Raw genomic sequence first — 20,463 nt, 5'->3', positions numbered from 1 at the left:
TATCATCTTATATGGCTACAAAACAGTATTTTTCCAATGTCCCATTAAAAAAAAAATTATAAAAGTCTAAAGAACACCAGGAATTATTTTCCAGCTCTACAATTCATAAATCTAAATGAACAAAAGATAACTGAATTGAATTAAGGTATATCATTACTGGACAAGGGTTCAAAAGTAAATTAAACTGGGCGCCTGGGTGGCTCAGTTGGTTAAGCGACTGCCTTCGGCTCGGGTCATGATCCTGGAGTCCCTGGATCGAGTCCCGCATCGGGCTCCCTGCTCTGCAGGGAGCCTGCTTCTGCCTCTGGCCCTCCCCCCTCTCATGTGCTCTCTCTCTCTCATTCTCTGTCTCAAATAAATAAATATAATCTTTAAAAAAAAAAGTAAATTAAACTGATGACTCTAATGTTATGAACTATGATATTCCAGAAGCTTAAATATTTTTACAGAGTATTTCTCATATATGAAGCAATGTTTTGGAAGAGACAAGCAATCTACCCTGATATAATAGATCAGAAATGAAAATCTATTTTATAGTAATTCCTGTCTCTCATTGAAAGTATATATTGTAGTATATATACTTGAAATTGAAGTATATATTGTATCCTTTCTAAAGCTTATCCCAGAACTATTTGGATAGTGAGTATAAAGACTATTTTTGGAGTATTTAACACACTGGCAGCTATGCAGGAAGTTCTTAGATGATGACTAAAATAAGGAATGAGCTTCCTTGTTTTCTACTGGAAGGAATTTTTAAGCATTGAAAACACCAGAACATAGCACTACCCAATTATTATAAAGCACACATTGTAATCAATATAATTTAATTGATTCAATGTCTTATAACATGGTATGCCATTGTTTGTGCATTGACCATGAACACTTCTCAAAAAGCGTCCCATAAAACAAATTTCAGAAATGTATCTGACCGAACAGTAGATTGTGCAAAATCTCTCCACAAAACAAACAAAAGGGGACATTTTAAATGGGGGTAAGTTGTGTGTGTATGTATGTTTGGGGAGTGGGTCAGTTGGGTGCTCTCAGGAGGAAAGTGTTTAAGAACACTCAAATGCAATGCTCTAACCTCCAGACTATGCAGGTTTGTCTCTTAGCTCCACTATGTAATAACTTACATGACATTGAGTAAGGCATTTAATTTCTCCGTGAGTCTGTTTCTTAATGCATAAAATGGGATTAGTATGGTTGTTCTGATTAATAATAGGCTAAAATATGCACAAGATAAAAAAAAAAAACATTCACAGATTAAGCATTTGATAAACATCAGTTATTTCTGAAGTGATATTAAAAATATCTGACAACTGATAGGTCATGGGCACCAACAAATTGGAATGCATGACAACCTGGTATCCACCTGCATGTGTAAAATATATGTACATACAGAGTGATTTGGAACCAACTAACGTGTTTAAATTGGTATTAGTCAAAAATTAAGTTGTGCATGTGACAAGTTATCAAGATATCCTTTAGTGCATCTAAAGATTATCAGAAAAGTTCTCCAAGTAATGGCCAAAATGAGCTGGCTCTGAGAGAAGCATTTATTGATGTTATGGTTTGGCATATTTTCTATAAGTGATTGAAGATGGATTATTGCCATTTTCAGAAGCTATAGGTCCTGACAGAAATAGATAATGTCAAATAATACAACATCTGCTAGTACAGTCATGGAGAAAATAAGATGACTTTGCAGTTCATCTCACAATAACAAGGCTACTTTTTATTTTATTTATTTTTCTTTTCTTATGCAGAAAAAAAGAATAGACATGATGTTCCTAAGGAGTACTGAAAATAAACATATCATCACTGAACATGTAAGGGATTCACTGACATACAGATCTTTGTTCCACTCTATCAATCATCTATCTGTCTTTCTAACTATTTATCTATCTATCTATCATCTATCTATCTATCTATCTATCTATCTATCTATCATCTATCTGTCATCTATTTATTGCAGCTAACACAGTGAGAGTATTCACATATCTGGACTTGTTGATGAAGTATTTTATATTCTTTCCTGCTGTACCTACAAAAAGTCTCTGACAACCTCATTTTCCAACAGAATGGGGTTTTATCTTGTTTTCCTCATGCTATTCTGAGTTTCCTAATCAACATCTATTATGTTGATGGTTTGTTCGTTCTGTTCATATAAACAGAACGTGGAGATAAAAAATCTCCATGATTTTTTATTTTAGAGATTCTTGTTTTTACCACATTTTCCTTTCACCTTTGTGAAAATGAAGGTCTCTATCATGGCTCTGACTTCAACCACTAATGATGTTTTACTTCAAAGGGTTTAATGAATTATACTATAAGATTGATGTTTATAGTGGCACATATTGGATACAATAGAAATAACTGTGAGTGATTCTTTATTAATTCATTTTGAGTATGTACTGATATTCCTAGTAAATGGAGTAATAAATTTGAGAGTGTTCAAACATTTATCTGCATGATACTCTTCAGGTAATAAGCATGAAGATTTATCATTTGATTACTCTGATATTGACACTTAAAAGAATTCTCCAGTATTCCATTTAACAAGTATTTATTCAGAATTCTTCCATGTCATCTTTATTACAGGATGTTTTTACTCGAAATATTTCCCACCACAGATAAGGTACTCAATACAGCTATGCACTGGAGTTATGTGAATCATTAGTCCTCATGATTGCCAAAAAAACAAAAGAAAAAAAAAACAAAAAAACTATCCTTGGTTTTGAACTTCTTCAATCTTGTTTGCAAAAGAGTATGAATTGCTTTCTCTATAGCACCAATATTAAAATTCCAAATTAAAAAGAACAAAAAAAAAAACAAAGCTTCCTGAGCTTTATAAGGTATTTAATAAATACACTGAACATCAACTGCAGATGATATTCTTCTTTGTAGTGTTTCAATTTGATAAATTCAATTTTAAAAAAGAATTACACTCTTTGGAGAAATAATAGCCATCAGATAGGTACGGTTCTAACTTACTTATAAACCTTACCAATTATTCAACATTGTTTAAATTAGGTTGAGACTAAATTAAAACTGAGACACCTACCGAAATATCCACTCCAATACACATTGCTTTGAACCAGAAAAAAAAACAAAAAACACTGAGTAAACAACTCTAACATTTTCAGAATTTCATGAAAGACATCAATTTCAACAAACATTCTAGGAGATTTATAATGAAATCCATCTGGGAGAGGGGAAAAATAGATTCTCTAAACCTTAGGAAAATTGTAATATTCCCAGGGTTCAGGTTTTGTTCAATCACAAGTTTCAGTCAAATCCTAAATGAAATAACAAGCTTCCCTTTGAGGAAAGTCCTAGTGAATTTTCTCTTCTTAGCACTTAGAGAAAATGTGGATTTGTGCAAGCCATAGAGATAGATACCCAGACTGAGTAAACAAATGGTCCTGTCTATAACCTGTAATTTAAGGGACTCTGAGAAAACCTCTACAGATGAAACCCTATGGTTTCAGTGTTACTCTTGAGCTGCCTCAAGTTATCAAAATATCTTCAAACTGAGCCATCTTCTTACGGAGTTACACAAGTGGTTGATAAACGACAACTCCTTGTCTTCACAGCACTAAAGCCGTGGAGAAGTTGTCAGTAAGATACAAACTGGGACTTGTCTTGATTCATTGCCCCTTTTTCTTTTATGCAGAGTCACCATGCCAGACAGATAATCAGAGAAACATTACTAAGTGTGCTACCTTTTTTTAAAAGATTTGTTTATTTATTTTAGGGAGGAAGGGGCTGAGAAGAAGGGAGAAAGAGTCTCTAGCAGACTCTGCCCTGAGAGTGGAGCCCCACATGGGGCTCGATCCCATGACCCTCTAAGATCACAACCTGAGCTGAAGCCAAGAGTCAAATAAATGCTCAACCGACTGAGCCACCCAGGCTCCCCTAAGTGCACTACTTTTTAACAAATATTTACTGAGTGTTAATTAGTATAACTGCTATAGACAAGAAATTCATCAACCCAGGGAATGGGATAATAGCATTTATTAATCACCTATTGTGTGCCAGGAATTGCAGAAGATCCTGCAATCAACCCAAAATAGTGTGAAGTGGGTAATTTGCGTATTTTAGACATAAGGAAACCTAATCTTAGATTCTTTCATGTGTAAATAATAAGATAATGCAATCCAAACATTTTAAACCAAAAAGAATATGGGGATTCATACAGATGGAAATTCTAGAACCAGCTCAAGCATAGCTCAAATTTGGTCCACAGTAATGTAATATAGATCCTATTTTTTCTTAGTATATTAGCTCTCCAATCTTCTATCTTGATTTCAGGTCTAGGCTTCACATGGTGTGAAAGTAACTGCTGTAGCTCTAGATCTCCTAGATCAATCTACACAAAAAACAGTCTCTTTCCAGAAAGTTCCAGAATAAAAGTGTTCATTATAACATATGAGTTTGGAGTGGGTTACATACCATGTCTACATTAATTATTGTGACCAGAGAGAATTTGGAGACTTATTTGTCAATGCCTCTGTCAGGTGCTCTTCCTCTTCCGTTAGTAAGTGAAGCAACGCAGGCAAAAGACATGGACTTAATAAGAGGGCAGGGTGAACCCCTAGCAGACAATTAGAAAAAAAAATTGCCTTGATAGAGTTTATTTAAAAGATTTTTAAAAATTACATGTCATTGGAGTCTGCATAGAGAAGCAGGGAAGAAATGAAAGTGAAGGTGAGTGGGTCAGGATTTCTCCTCCCACCATCCCCACCCATCTCCGTTTAATTAACCTGGGTAGTATGGCATTTATTTAATTTACATAAAGACTTCAACAGAGGGTCCCACTGTTCTAAGGAAGAGAAAAAGAAAGAACACTAATATTTTGAAAGTAGGTGTCAATTGACCTGAGTATGGACATAAACTGTGTAAAGCTGTAGGTGAGAAGGATTGGGGAGTTGGGGGAGGAATAAGCTAACAAAATTATTCCAGTGAATTAAAGATAAACAAATACTTGAAATAAGCAATGTTTCTGGATGAGACACATATCCCTAGCAATTTTTTTTAAATGTCCTTTATAAAGCTTAATTTGCTTGAAATCACACTGTAGTAAGTGGTAACATCTGAATTTGAATCTATATTCTTACCATTCCAAAGTAAGTTCCTTTTAAAAATATATTTAGGGCATCTGGGTGTCTCAGTTGGTTAAGCGCCCAATTCTTGACTTTGATCATGATCTCAGGGTTGCAAGATCAAGCCCTGTGTCAGGCTCTGTGCTCAGCCTAGTGTCTGCTTGGGATTCTCCCTCCCTCTCCCTCTGCCTCTCCCCACACTTGTGCTCTCTCTCTCTCTCAAATAATAAATAAAATCTAATATATATATATCTCTTTTAATTTTTATTAACTGTTGTGATGCTCATATTGCATTATAGGAAAGTAATACAGAATACAAAATCTGTATTCAAGTTCCTATTGGTATCTAGAATAGTGTCTGCCGTGTGAACAGTTCAGCTGTATTGAATGAATAAATGAAATAAACTAAAAATTGGTTGACGCCTTTAACGAGAAGTAAATTCTGAGGAGAGTGCTTTCATAAAAGACAGAGGAATTGAAAAAGTTGCATGAATCAGAGTGCATTTGAGTTTGGCCAGGAGATTGACATAAATTAAGAGGATCTAAATCAGAATCATAAAAAGCACTTTAGACGAAATGAATGGTTAAGTGGAAACAGGGGAGTATAGGAGCTACTCAAGTTCACACTGGCTGGACCCTAGTGTGTGTGCAGATCACACACTTAGGAATTGGGCTCCGTGTAGCTTGACTTCAACCTATATGCAGTAGGAAATATTTTAAAGGTGTTTTTCTTTCCAATGCAGAACTGTATCACCAGAGCTAGGAATTTAGAAGAGGAATGTAGTGGTTCTCTGTTTAGTGAGCTGAAGTATGGAGAAAACAAGAAATATGGAGAAAAAGTGAAGAGCTCATTACATTAGCAAGGTGGTCCGTATGGGAGCTCAGCTTAGGTCTGTGTCATGAGAGTGGAAAGGAGCAGATTAATAGACAGACATTATGAAGTTAGACATGAGCAGACAGCAAACAATTACTGTAGAGTCTGTAGGGACTGTAGACCCCACATCATATTTTTTCTCTATCCCTTCTGAAATCATTTACTTGTGAAAGAGGAAAATCAAACTGATCTAAGCACAATTAAATACTGTGCTAAAGGCCCCAAAGGATCTGAAGAGCTACTTTCCAACCTAGGTCTGCGTGAGTCTCAACACAAACGAGAAATAACAAAAATTCAGAATGCCAAGGGGATTCCAATTAGGGAAAATATAACAAATTTTATAAAAGGTGGCTTTGAGATAAGCCCTGAAGGGTTTGTTAGGCAGACAATGAAGAAACAGGGCATTCTGCAAATTAATGCAGATAGGTGAGAAAATATGGTGTAGGTTTGTTGGGAGGAGGCGAGTTTTGTTGTAGCAGAGGTAACAGAAAAGTGAGAGAGGGAATGTGTTAAAGGTAAGTGTGAAATAATTTGTAGAGGATATCAGTCATTAGGTTTTACCCTAAAAGTGAGAAAAGGACTTGAACACTAAAATGTATTAAGTGCTAAGAAACTGAATTTAGACAGAACTGAGTTTATAGCTGGTTCCAACGCTTATTAGTTAAGTGATTCACCATACGTAGAATAGGGATAAAAAAAAATTATGTAGCTGCTAGTTTTAAATGAGGCAGTGCATAAAAACTCTGAGCTCACTCTCTGGCATAGAGTAAGTACTCAATGTTTCCTCATTATTCTTAACATATTATATAATAACCATAGTAATAAGAACAAAAACTATAACCAAGCAATACAACTGGAGGGTATGTAAATGATACAGTAAACTCAGACTTAACTTCAGAAAATCAGGCTTTGCTTCTATATTAAAATAAAATTATAGGGAACTGCTTTAAATAAGTATTATACATAGGACCAGAGGAAAGCTGGAAATTACTCATGGAACTGTTAGACAATATGAATATGTGGTAGTCTTTTTCCTGTATTTCTAATAAATTTCTCATATACTGGTCCTCTTTTCCTTAACATTTTCCTTCCTTTATTTCCTGCTAAAATTCAAATTCGTGATTTATTCCTGTGCATGACTTTTAGGAAATTATTATGAGTTTATCATAATAAAAAAAGTGACTCTCTTTAAATTATTTACATTAACAACTTACATTTAAATGTAATATTATTGTATATATTTCACTTGTATAAATACAATAAAGAAAAATGTTTCCTTGATGAATTTGAAATTTTAATAATTACTTCATGAATTGGAAGCTTAAATATAATTTATCTGCTTTCTATAAGCCCACATATTATGGTTGTCCAAAAGTGTTTTCATGTATTTAAAAATTTTTAAAGATGGTAAATGCATCAAGCTGAAATTAGGTGAGTGGTAAAAGTATCAAAAAGATTATTATATATCTTTGATGTTGGCAGGGCACAGATTGGATTAAGGAAAGGAAAAATGTAAGATAAGTTAATATGACCTCTCTTTTCATAAAGTCTCTAATAACGATGATAGCCATGAAGTATATCTCTTAATTCACAAAACATAAAATATTAAGTAATCAAAAAAATGTGTATCTCAGAAGACTGTTGCTAAATAATTTCTATTCCACTTTAATTCTATTTTTACAAAAGTCATCTGCTTCCAACAAAATCTCTGAATTAGATTCCATTATCTCCCAATGCGAATAATAATTTAGATGTAAGTAGGGGTTTTTGATGTCAGAAATTACCAAACATATAAGGAATTAGGAAAGCATGTTTAGTCAACATAAAGATATATGTACCTATGATCTATTAAAAGTATTTCTTAAATCATCTTTTTATATAAACTAATAATCTGTTTTCAAATTATTTTCATGTATTAATTAATTAAATGAGTTTTGTCACGCTTTTTAATAAAAATTCTTCAGATGTTCCAAATATTCTATTATTTTTCTATTTGTATAGCTAGGTTTTTAAGCAGAATTTAAACAATGTCTACTTTAATTAAAAACATAAAAAATGTTTTCTATCACTCAAAATTGATGAAGAATCTTGATTTCCATTATGAGGAGAAAATCTAGGTTATTTTAGGATTTTCTAGGCTTACATGAATCAGCCACTACTTTCATAGCACATGCAAACCCTGATTTCCTTTTGTTTCAAAGAACTAAAAACTATCTTTATGCATTCAAATTACATATGCATAAAAATAACCTTCTACATTATGACCAAAAAATGAATTACTGTAATTTCATACTGTTTTCCTTGAAAATCATTTGTCAATATAGAAAAAAAATCTATAAATATTCATTATCCCTCCCCCCAAATAAAAGAAAAATGGGAAGGTAAAAAAGGAAAAGTTCCCATAGTATAGAAAAATTCAGCTAATCTCAGTCTAAACCAATACAGGGATTTTAACCATAACTAACCCAGCTGGCAGTTTTAAAAGTCACTTAAGGCAACTGTCATTTTTATTTCCCCTGAAGCTGTCTATTTCGATTCATTTTGTGAGGTTTATGTATCCTACAAGGCACTAGTGTATACACCAAAGGATAAAACCCTGGCAGTTTGATATGTGTTGCCTAATGTTCTTAATCTATTCATGTGGCTATGTTGAGTATTTCTACTCATGATTGATGACAGATGAGACCTAATAGGCAGTTTCTCCACATATCTACAAATTCGGTGGGTGTTTCTGTTTTAGTACATTTTAAAGGCTCTCTGACATCTTGTCATGTATTTCATTTTTGCTTGAACCAAATCTTTAAAACCAAAGAACTTTAAAACCTGAAATTTCGCTGTAAGGTTTCTTTTGCACAAGGAGATGAGAGAGATAGAACACTGCTACAGAACAAGTGATTGTTAATCTAAATGAAAAAAAGGAATGCATTTGTGTAAATATATTTGTGTAAATATATTTGATTGACCAATTCCTTTTTCCTACATGGATAGCCATAGTGAGGCCACATCCACAGATTTACAACTAAATTAAAATGTTACAGGGGCACCTGGGTGGCTCAGTCAGTTACGCATCGACTCTTGATTTCGGCTCAGGTCATGATCTCAGGGTGATGAGATCGAGCCCCGGCTCAGGTTCCATGCTCAACATGGAGTCTGCTTGGGATTCTCTCCCTCTCTCTGCCCCTCTGCCCCTCCCCCCACTTGCTCGTGCAGGTGCGCGCTCTCTCTCTCTGCCTCTAAATAAATACATAAAATCTTTTAAAAAATGGTACAAAATATCAACTTGGGTGGATTCACAATGAATATTTTTTACAGTCTCAAATCATTGTAAACAGAGAGAATATCAGTGTCACCATGTTGCCCATCTAAAGATAACCCCCACTACTACCACTAATTTTACATTTAAATTGTTTTTATAATTAAACAAAAGTGAGAAGTGATGTGTATATATATATATATATAAGTATTTAGTCACATTCACAGAAAATTTCAAAAAATGTTCTATTAACTTACAGTTCTATTGACTTTACACAGTTCTCAAAGATAAAATTATTTATTTTCAACTGTATTGCTCTATTGAGCCACAGTAGGAGTTTTTCACTCAAAAAAGCTTTTGTTATGTTATGATATGTGTATGTAAAGTTTTAGCATTTTAATAAAACATTTCATCAAAAAAATAATGAACTCATAAAATAAGATATTACGGTAAAATATATCACCTTCTTTCAACAGAATAATAATATAGCCACTTCAGATAGAATTAGAAACCCCAATATACATTATTCTTTTGTATACACATTTTATGAGAACTAGTTAATGCCTTATATGCTTGATTCAAAATATTATAATCTATTAAATGTATGTATGAAATAGATCATGCAGTGTGCATATTAAATTCACATAAGAAATTACTTAGGTTCTCAGGATGAGCTCTACCCCTCTCTTGATGTATTGCATTGCATTTTAACTTTGGTATTTTTCTTTATTAACCTTAATTGTTACCTGAGTTTGTTTTTACTACCAAGCAAAGAAAGCGAAGTAATCTATGCAACCATACCATTTACTCATTTAAAGTAAAATAAGTTTGATTTACCATTTCCAGCAAAACTCAAAATCATCTGTGACAAAGGAAAAAAAAACAAAACATACAAATTTGCTGTGTATACCCCACAGTTGTCTCCTAAGAAGAATCCCAGGTCCTGTCAAGTGGATTGCCCTATGTTTTACTGAACACTTTGACGAGTTAGCATAAGGACCTCTGAGAGAAGCAAGAGCTGTTTTTCTTTGCATAATAAAACTCAAGAGGCAGATTTGCAATGTAGAGTGTTTCTAAATTACATGTTATTAGTGCTCCATTGATTTCATCAGTAAAAAATGCCGTAGAATGAATCTATTTAGGGGCTTTATTAAATTCTAGAGCTTGGAGTCTACTAATAACACCTGTATAAAACTTTGCCTTTTTAAACATAATGAGATCCTCATATTTTAAATACAGTTTGCTCTTTAAATCCAACCTCATTTCCCCATACAATAAAAAAAAAAAAAAGATTACATAGCTAATACGGGCTACTGATCTGGCTAAGTGTATATTCTGCCAAAAGAGGTGCTGGCCTTCGTTCATCCACTTTGGACACTAGATTCTTTTTTTTTACAGGACTCAGATAGTGCAGAGACCTGTTAATATAAGGCAGAGACCAAGCAGGGCAGACAGTGTTCTCTAACTCAAGAAATAATGAAGATAACAAAATGATTACACATACATACAGGCGCACACACACACACACACACACCACACACCAGTTGGCTGCAAGCACTCAATCGTTCTCTGTCTAAGCATTTTATATTCAATGTGTCAGCTACACTAATATGCTAAAGAAGGTGGAAAGTAAAAAAGCGAATCCAGTAACCAAAATGAAAAAGAATAGCACTACAGATGCAAATTGAAGGGTATAGTGTGTTTACTTCTTTAAAAATAAGGTGAAAAAAATTATCAAGTGCTTATGTAGAAGTTGCGCACCCATATAAGAAGACTGGAAGGTTTGCCAACAATGATTTGTATATGTATACGCATACACACTCACAAACATATACACATGCACTGTGTTTAATGAGCAACTTATGAATGTCTTCTGTTTTTCAAATAGTGCACTAGGCTCTGGGAATGTAAGGATCCCAAGATATTGCGGGTCCTGACAATCTAGAGTTTGTGTTTGTGTGGAGAGGAGAGGGCAATGAAGAACCTCAGAGACACCGGGGGAAGAGAAGATCATAGTTTCAGAGTTCATAAATGTCTCAGATATTCACTATGTGTGAGAATACAGACAGAAAGAGCTCCCACTCCTGGTTTATTTAGAATCCTTATAGCTTGTTAGTTTATTTCTTTGTGGGAGGAATTAGCATTAAGGATGAATGGAGTAAAAAAAAATAAAAGAACCTCATTGAGATGGGATTTTGTGAGATCTTTATCTATGAACCATTTTTTCGAAACAATTTTAGTTGTTGCTTATCATCCTGAGATTATATTTTTCCTAAAAAGGATTGAACAACTGATATTTTCAGTTTCTCATGTGCCAGGGCTTCAGTGTACCCAGACAATTTTACTGCCAAAATTGTATCTCCATATACCTGGCCTGTCCATGAATCAAGTCACAAGTGTAGAGTTGTCTTGATGAATGGCTAGCCATATATATACTTTTGCTTTAACGGATTTGATAAGATATGAGGAAGAATGATATACTTTAACTTTTGCTTTCGCAGAATGTTTATTTTTCCCTTGGAGAAGCTTCAAGGAAGCATAAATCAAACCCAACCCCTTCTTAATCATTTCCTTGCTGTAATTTATGACAGAAAAGGAGTGCTATAGACCTCTCTACAGACTCCCAGAATGGTGCCCGCTGCTTGTTATTTCAGTTTTCTTCATCTCTTACAGTAGAGCCACAGCCATTGGCTCTGTAGGAATTATGGCCCATCTGAAACAGGATAAGCCCTGAGCCCCTTATCCCACATTTGACTGCAACCCTCTTACATTACACTCTTCTCACTCATTCGACCTTCGAGGGTCTTAAAACAGTGCCTTTCCATCCCACCAAAACTGAAGAGTCACACGGAGGTCTACTTTCCATGGAATTCCTGAATTGCCCAATTTGAGATAATTATATGACACTGACATCATCTTGGGGTAAGTGGTAGGGAAGGGAGGAGTGTTACAAGGAAACTTTGGAATACTGTTCGTTTGTTTGTTTGTTTGTTTGTTTCGTTTAGTAGGTCAAGTCCAGAGGAGGAGAAAAATGTGGGAACTGGCATTCTCGGTTTTTATGCAAGTGCTTGTGGCTTTCAAGTTCTCTACTATATATACTCTATTCATCTTATTACTTATCATGTAATCATAGATTGAAATAAACACACACACACACACACACACACATCCTCCCAAGTTCATACGTTGATTTTTTAAGACACTACATAATCAACCAATCAACCCATAAAGAAAAATGCCAATAAGAAAGATGTCAAATTTCCCAACTGCTCTTCCATTTTCCTTTCAAGAAATAGGAGCACTTTAAAGGTAGATTTCTAGAGAAATATAACCCAAAGAAACAGGAGTCATTTGAAATTCCAGGCAATATTATCAAATGGTGGTGTTGGGGGTGATGTCAAGTGTAGACAAGCCTTTCAAAGCATCTCATATAGCATCATTGAAGGTGCTATCTTCCCTTTCTCTCATAGGACTACTCCTGAAGTAGCACATAAATCAGAAATAACTTCCTTCTCATATTTACTAAAAGTTTTCCTCTGTGCCAGGTGAACTAGATGGGATTAAACTTGTCTTTAGTTGCAGTCAACTTCAGAGGGGACAAGAGATGAGACACATGATCTGTAGATGTTACAAGGGTCAGCTATAAAACATATTTTTTCTTCATGTGGCATCTATTTTAAATTGTATCAAAGGTATTATTTTAATCAGTGAAAATTTAAAGAATTTCTTAGAGCCCTAAAGAACCTGAATATTAGCTGTGCCTTTGTAATGTAGGTGAAAATATCTAGCTGTTACCCTCTTCCTTATCTTTCAACTAATTTTATTCATGACAAGTCAAAAGCTCTCAGAAAGACTTCTGCTAATTTTTGCATTTGTCATAGCTTGTACTTTCTGGCCTCCTTGGTATCTTGCACTAAGCTTTATCAAGTTTCCTTGCTCTCAACCACATTGGCCCTTAAGTAGTTCTCCCTTTCATCACCCCACTACCAAAAATAAATCCTTTGGAAGAATTACTGAAGTATTTTCAAGGGAGGGGGAGGGTCCCATGGAAATGCTTTGTCATTCATTGCTTGAATGACTGCCATCTCATTAACTTCTCCTCTCATTTTCTCAATTCTCCTCACCCCTCTAATTTTTACAAGGAAATATTTTAAAAGTAAACACATGATAATGTGATAAATCACTGCCAAACCCGTGGTTTTCATTCTCTATGCTAATTATAGTAGCACTTGCACAGTAAGTTGTAATCTTTACTTATATCCCAACAAGAAATTGACATTTAGATTTTTTTCTCTCCAGAATAGTACGAAAAATGAAACACAATCAATTATGTATATGTCCATCCTTTATGAGATTTAGTTGCTTTGAAGATAATACAACCATTGCAATACAACAATTTTTCTGAAAAAAAAAATTGCTTTGAAACTACTTTTTAATCTCTAGCTAATTAAAGAAAACTGATACAAAAATCACTGAATCCCCCATGCATTAGCCATATCATAAAAAACTTAAGAGTAGTAGAACTATAATATCTTTCAAATATATCTATTTGCATGTAATGATATTATAATAACTTAGCACTTTGGATACAAGTTATGAGTACACTAATGAAACATTTTGTTTTACATTTGTAGAGCGCTTGTGCTTAAAAAAGAAAATGAATTATTTCAGTTTTTGTACATTAAATAGACATAATTGATTCTTCTGAGAATTATACATGCATTTTCATTTTTAATAGTCTCATTTTTTCCTCTCTGGATATATTTGTATATAGAAGATAGAAATCCAAATTGAAATTCCTCATATAAGAAATTTATATTTCTTATGTCATTACAAAACACATTCTTTTGCACTGCATAATCTCTTCAACTTTAGACTATGATTTATGATTAATTAATTACTGCTGGAGTTTAAGATTTTTAGAGAAAATTCTCTATTAACTGAAATTCTGAAAAATGAGTGTCTAGTTAACATATATTGCCAGTTCACCGAAATGTGCAAACAATTACTAATATGAAAAGTACATCACTTATTAAATATTCAGTGGAACTGTCTTTATGAAGATTAACGGAATATAAGGTATAATTTTTTATTCTTATTTTAAAAACAAAAAAAACCTATAATTATAGAGTGATTTAAATCAATGTATTTCAATAAGCATCAGAATATCATCTGTGTTATTAACTAACTATCAAGTAATTTAAGTTTTCCCTAAACAACTGGGGAAGTGGATATTAACCACCTCACACTCAATGTTAAAAATATATATTCTAGAATTTTAATAACCTTTTAGAAGCAAACTTTTAGTCAATAAGTATTTAGTCAATCCCTTTCAGAAGCTGAGTAAGTAGTTGGAACTTTGGGGAGACAGGGTTATAATACATCTTTTCTTATCTTCCAGGAAGTTTGGTTTCATTAAACCAAACTGAATTCACAGTTGAGGCTCAATATGCATATCTTAAAGAATGACTGCGTGCTGGTCTAGAGTTCCTTATTATCCCCTGGTAAGCACTCATATTCAAGAGAGTGTAAGGCAGGGACACAAGCTGAGTCCAGTAACCAGAACTCAACAGGTTAAAGACCATTTTGATTCAGATCAAAGGTCATATGGCATCGGTGTATCTGGTGTATCCCCAACCTAGGGCTCAGGTACTCTTCTGATTCCTATGGAGAAGGAAGGAATACATAAAACCAAAAGGGGATCTTTTACTAACAAAGTCTCACTCCATAGGATAAAATGGGAATAACTGTACGTTGTGCTGGCTTAGGCAACACATATACTGAAAACAGGAATAACTGTACGTGGCCTGGGCTGTATCTCTGAAAGAGTGGGAAGGAATTCACTGAGGAACTGAATGAGTGTATAGAATCAGGCCTTCCTCCTCAGATATTTTTTTTTTAAAGATTTTATTTATTTATTCATAAGAGACAGAGAGAGAGAGGCAGAGGGAGAAACAGGCTCCCTGCCAAGCAGGGAGCCCGATGCGGGACTCGATCCCAGGACCCTGGGATCATGACCTGAGCCGAAGGCAGACGCTTAACCATCTGAGCCACCCAGGCGCCCTCCTCAGATATTTTTTAAATGGAAATGAGTTTTCTGAAATTAAAGTTCCTCAGGCCATTCAAAATGGATAAAGAAATGTGAAGCACATGTACACACACACACATACACACACACACAATGGAATATTACTCAGCCATAAAAACAAACGAAGCCTTTTATGACAACTTGGATGGACCTAGAGGCTACTATGCTAAGTGAAATAAATAAGACAAGGACAAGGACAAACATCAAATGATACGTGGACTCTAAAAAGCAAAAAAAAAAAAAATGAACAAACAAAAACAGAATCATAAATACAAAGAGCAAACATGGTTGTGGGGGGAGGGGATGAAGAAGGGGATGAGTGAAATAGGTGAAGGGGATTAAGAAGTCCAACAGGAAATACATCAGTAATGTTGTGGTATTTATGTATGGTGACAGATGGTAACTATACTTACCATGGCAAGCATGGCAAGTTGTATGTCAACTATAATTCAATTAAAACATAAATAAGGACCCCCAAATTTTTAAAATGCTGAGAACTTTAAGCTGTCCTATAAAGTGAACAACTTCCCAAATTTTGTGAAGATTGATTATTTTTTTTATTTTATTTTTTTAAAGATTTCATTTATTTGACAGAGACAGCGAGAGAGGGAACACAAGCAGGGGGAGTGGGAGAGGGAGAAGCAGGCTTCCCGCTGAGCAGGGAGCCCCATGTGGGGCTCGATCCTAGGACCCTGGGATAGTGACCTGAGCCGAAGGCAGTTGCTTAACCAACTGAGCCACCCAGGCACCCCAAGATTGATTATTTTTTAAGCTACAAGTTTATTTTTTAATATAGATGCATAAAATAATTTTGGTTCTCTTAAATGCCTCAGTCTTGATTTACCTTACAGACTAGATTAAACAAGCCTGAGAATTAGAGGCATTGAAAAAGGAAAAAAAATGTGGAAAAAAAAATGAGAAGAAGCCAAGCAGGGAAAAATAGGGGCTTTTAGCAAAATTGTCACTGTTCACAGGAGAGCCCCTGCAACAGTGTGGATTATGAGCAGTATGAACAACAACGATTATGGGCAACTTAATATTTATTTTTTTAAAGATTTTATTTGTTTATTTGACAGAGAAAGAGAGAGAGAGCACAAGCAGGGGAGGGGCAGAGGTACAGGGAGAAGCAGACTCCCCTCCCCGCTCAGCAGGGAGCCCGAGTTGGGTCTCGATCCCAGGACCCTGGGATCATGACCCGAGCCAAAGGCAGATGCTTAACCGACGGAGCCACCCAGGCACCCTGCAACTTAATATCTGAACATTATTTCATTCCAGTCCTTGGAAAGAAATGAAGTAAACTGGTTAAATTCACAATAACCAATGGCAAATGGTATTGCTGGGACCTTCAGGCTTAGATCAGTCTGACAGGAGATTAAGTACTTATTACTTGTATTTACTGCTTCCACATAATCCATGTGCACTTAATGCAGTACTTGTTGCATCTCTGATATCGTGTTACATGCTGAGAAATTCAGTACATAAGAAATACAGTTCCCTTAATGTTATGTAATCCCCTCAATCCTATTCCAATCCAATTCCTGGTTTAGGAAATAGTGTAACGCTTTCTTCTTTATTTCCATTCCCATAAGAAACATGAATTAAGAGACTACCAGTTTTTAGGCACTTAGGATATAAAATCCTGACACTTGTCCAGGAGCTTTGCAGACATTGGAGATATAAATTATTTGAAATGAGGCTGTAGCAATCTGAAAGAAAAGTTGATTAATGTGATAAAGGTTCAGAGGAAGGAAATTCATTAATTAAACAGTTATTATGTGTCAGACCTTCTGCCTGGCCTGGAAATATATACCAAGCACAGCAGTCAGAAAATAGTCTCAAATTCTGAAAAACACAAGTTACAAAAAGATCAATCTCTGCAACACATATTTAAACACATGCCAAATTTGGTTAGAAAAATATGTTACATGAAATTGGTAGGAGAAAAGACAATATCTATCCCTCAGATTTTCCTGATGTAGAAAAAAATTATCATTATGTTAAAAAAAGTTTACATTTAATGTTTTGATTTTGGAAATGCATGCTAATTTTTACTCTCACTCTTCCTTTAGTAATAGGAATAATTAATTTGAAGTACAGTAGAAAATATGACCATCATTCACATTCATGAAAATGGGACTCTATATGCAAACTATGCAAGTAGGATTGCTATAATTTAATTTAGGATGTTTTATAAGTATGGCAAAACAACCCTGCATTTCACTATCCATTCCTAAAAGGAAAAAGATGTTTAAAAATATCCTCAAGCATACTCTTCAGTGTTTTTCATAATATAGAGAAATAACTAAAATAAAATTTTGCCTTATATGTGTTCACATTATTTAGATATTCTTCTAATTACTAGCTCCAACTCTAGCTATGTAGTAATCATTTTGACCCTAAAGAGATACTATGTTCTGACTGTATGTATAGTAATTCTATAATCGTGCAATGTAATCTTGTATACCAATTATAAATACAAACCCAGAATTACACATAGCACTTGCTGCATTTAGACAAAGTTAAACTCTTGACCTGGTAGCTATTTTACCACAATGATATAATTTACTAGTTGCAGGGGAAAAGAAATAGCCCAAACCATACACTATTAACCCTATTAGTATTATAGCCACAGGAAATTTGCCCCAAATAATCCCATCACTAGTGCATTTGAAAGAAAAAAAGCAAAGTTGATAATAGTGTATTAAATACAGTAATGCATAATAGGAGAATGGGGTAAATAAAAGCAAGTGTTACATAGTAAATTATTGATTAGTAATAATTTATCAACAACTTGAAAATAACAAAGGGATTAATTATTGTACTCATTTTCTATTAAATAAACTTGTATCCTTATTGAGTAAGTATAAAAACATACATTTTTTAGGTACCATCTCAACTGCTACCATTTTTGGTTCATAAGCTGATTTCTTTTCTGTCTGAACTATTATAGCACTTACAATCAGATGTAAAAATTATTACGTGGACACAAATACTTAAAAATATGCTGTATTTTCAGAAAGTTCTACTTATGGGGCGCCTGGGTGGCTCAGTTGGTTAAGCAACTGCCTTCGGCTCAGGTCATGATCCTGGAGTCCCGGGATCGAGTCCCGCATTGGGCTCCCTGCTCGGCGGGGAGTCTGCTTCTCCCTCTGACCCTCCTCCCTCTCATGCTCTCTGTCTCTCATTCTCTCTGTCTCAAATAAATAAATAAAATCTTTAAAAAAAAAAAAAGAAAGTTCTACTTATTTTCCATAAAAACATGTAATAATTGTAATAGGACATAATGTTTTCCAATCACTTTATTGCTGAGCACATAAAAGACATTCTGAAAGTAACGGTCATTTGCTTGAAAAATATACTAACCTCTTTGAAAACATACTTGGCTGTGCAAATAACAGTTTCTATGAATTGTCTGACTATAAGCCACGATTCTGATTTATTAATCTCCCTTTTTTACTTTTGGAAGTTGAATTCCACTCTCTCAGAATTCTTATAACTCCAACTCTTAGATAATTTCCAATTTAACATAAGAGAAACAAATATACACAAGAATCAAATAATGACTCATATAACATATCTGGAGCACTTCCCCCTCAACATAATTGACTTGAGAAACAGAATAAAATATTAGTTTGGCTCAAATTCCCTAATGTTGCTAAGTAATACTTCCAGAGTTTTTCAGTAAATCATCAAAATATATAGTACTTGGAATTGTGGTATATTCAGTCTCCCTCTTTTAAGCATTTAAACCACTTCTTTGGAACTTCGGAGTGATGTCATTAGAAGTGATTACCTTTTCACCTCTTAAATACATCCAAGGATAGAACACATCAACGCGTTTCCTCAAAGTGTAGGCCTCAAACATTTCATTTCAACTTACTATATGCTTCCAACACAGTTTTATATTAATTTCTATGTGGGCAAAAATGATAAAAGAATGTCATTATAATATATTGAATGGATTTCTATGAGAGTGGTTCTTTCATCATGCTGAGTTCAAATGTCAGCATTTTCCAAAAGCCTAATGAGAAGACCCCAATGACAATTTGCAAAAATATTAACTATAAAAATTGATTTAAAAATGCAACCTATCTTTTATTTTTTTTTATTTTTTATTTTTTTAAAGATTTTATTTATTTATTTGACAGAGAGAGACAGCGAGAGAGGGAACACAAGCAGGGGGAGTGGGAGAGGGAGAAGCAGGCTTCCCGCGGAGCAGGGAGCCCAATGTGGGGCTCGATCCCAGGACCCTGGGACCATGACCTGAGCTGAAGGCAGACGCTTAACGACTGAGCCACCCAGGCGCCCCTGCAACCTATCTTTTAAAACTCACTTCTTTATGAGGCATAAAAATAAATACAAGATGGGAAATTCATTACTAATGTTGATAAATAAAAGTTTCATCAAGCAGATGAAACAAGGTAAATTACATGCAATTGTGTGTGTACCCATTGTATAACAGAAATGTGTTTTGCTTTTTATGACTTCCCACGGCTTCCTATCAAAATCAGAGAGAAATCTAAAAGTTGATCACTCATTTAGCACTTACCTTATGTGGGTGATGATGAGTGTTGTAGTAGGAATAAAAAAATCATCCACTCGGTCAAACTGCTTTCCCACTGGCTGGGTGTGAATAGTGTGGTGTGGCACATTCCCACTGGCCAGGGTGATTACCTAAACAGAGCGTATCACTGTTAGACCTTGGCAGTGCATTTCCTGAATAGTACCAGCATTAGTTTTATTTAGAGATGAAACAAATCAGTAGCTGTTTAGTAGACTCTTTATTGCCATCCTCAAAATTAATATATCATTAAGCAAATTGGACTTTGGTAATTGTTTGCTTATTTTCAACATAGAAATTTGTTTTTATAAAGAAAAAATAGAGAAAGATTTGTCTTGAATTTCTGCTTAAATAGTAAAATAGGTAGAAACAACTTCTGTATTATAAAAGCATTAGTCTCGCTATAATGAAAAAAATTAAAGCAAGTGTACATATGAGCTATGCACCTCTATACAAACTAATGTGTAAATGAGATCATTAGTTTTCTTGCTCCTCTTTTCTTTTCTTTCCTTTTCTTTTCTTTTTTCTTTTCTTTTTTCTTTCTTTCTTTCTTTCTTTCTTTCTTTCTTTCTTTCTTTCTTT

At 34.4% G+C, this 20,463-nt stretch overlaps 1 protein-coding gene across 3 annotated transcripts in view; it reads right to left on the bottom strand.

Moving 5' to 3' along the window:
- The window catches only part of FSTL5 (follistatin like 5), a 684,607-nt gene that overhangs the window by 34,086 nt on the left and 630,058 nt on the right, over nt 1–20,463 (bottom strand). For all 3 annotated transcript variants that reach the window (XM_035022792.1, XM_035022794.1, XM_035022795.1), the window contains one exon: nt 19,870–19,994. In XM_035022792.1, coding sequence (XP_034878683.1) covers nt 19,870–19,994 — 125 coding nt within the window. The remainder of the gene's footprint in view (nt 1–19,869; nt 19,995–20,463) is intronic.

Source organism: Mirounga leonina, unplaced genomic scaffold (genome assembly GCF_011800145.1).
Source record: "Mirounga leonina isolate KUSES-001 unplaced genomic scaffold, KU_Mleo_1.0 Mir_176, whole genome shotgun sequence".
Lineage (NCBI taxonomy): Eukaryota > Metazoa > Chordata > Mammalia > Carnivora > Phocidae > Mirounga > Mirounga leonina.
The sequence above is the reverse complement of the archived record's forward strand: the minus strand, read 5'-3'. Positions and strand labels throughout refer to the sequence as shown.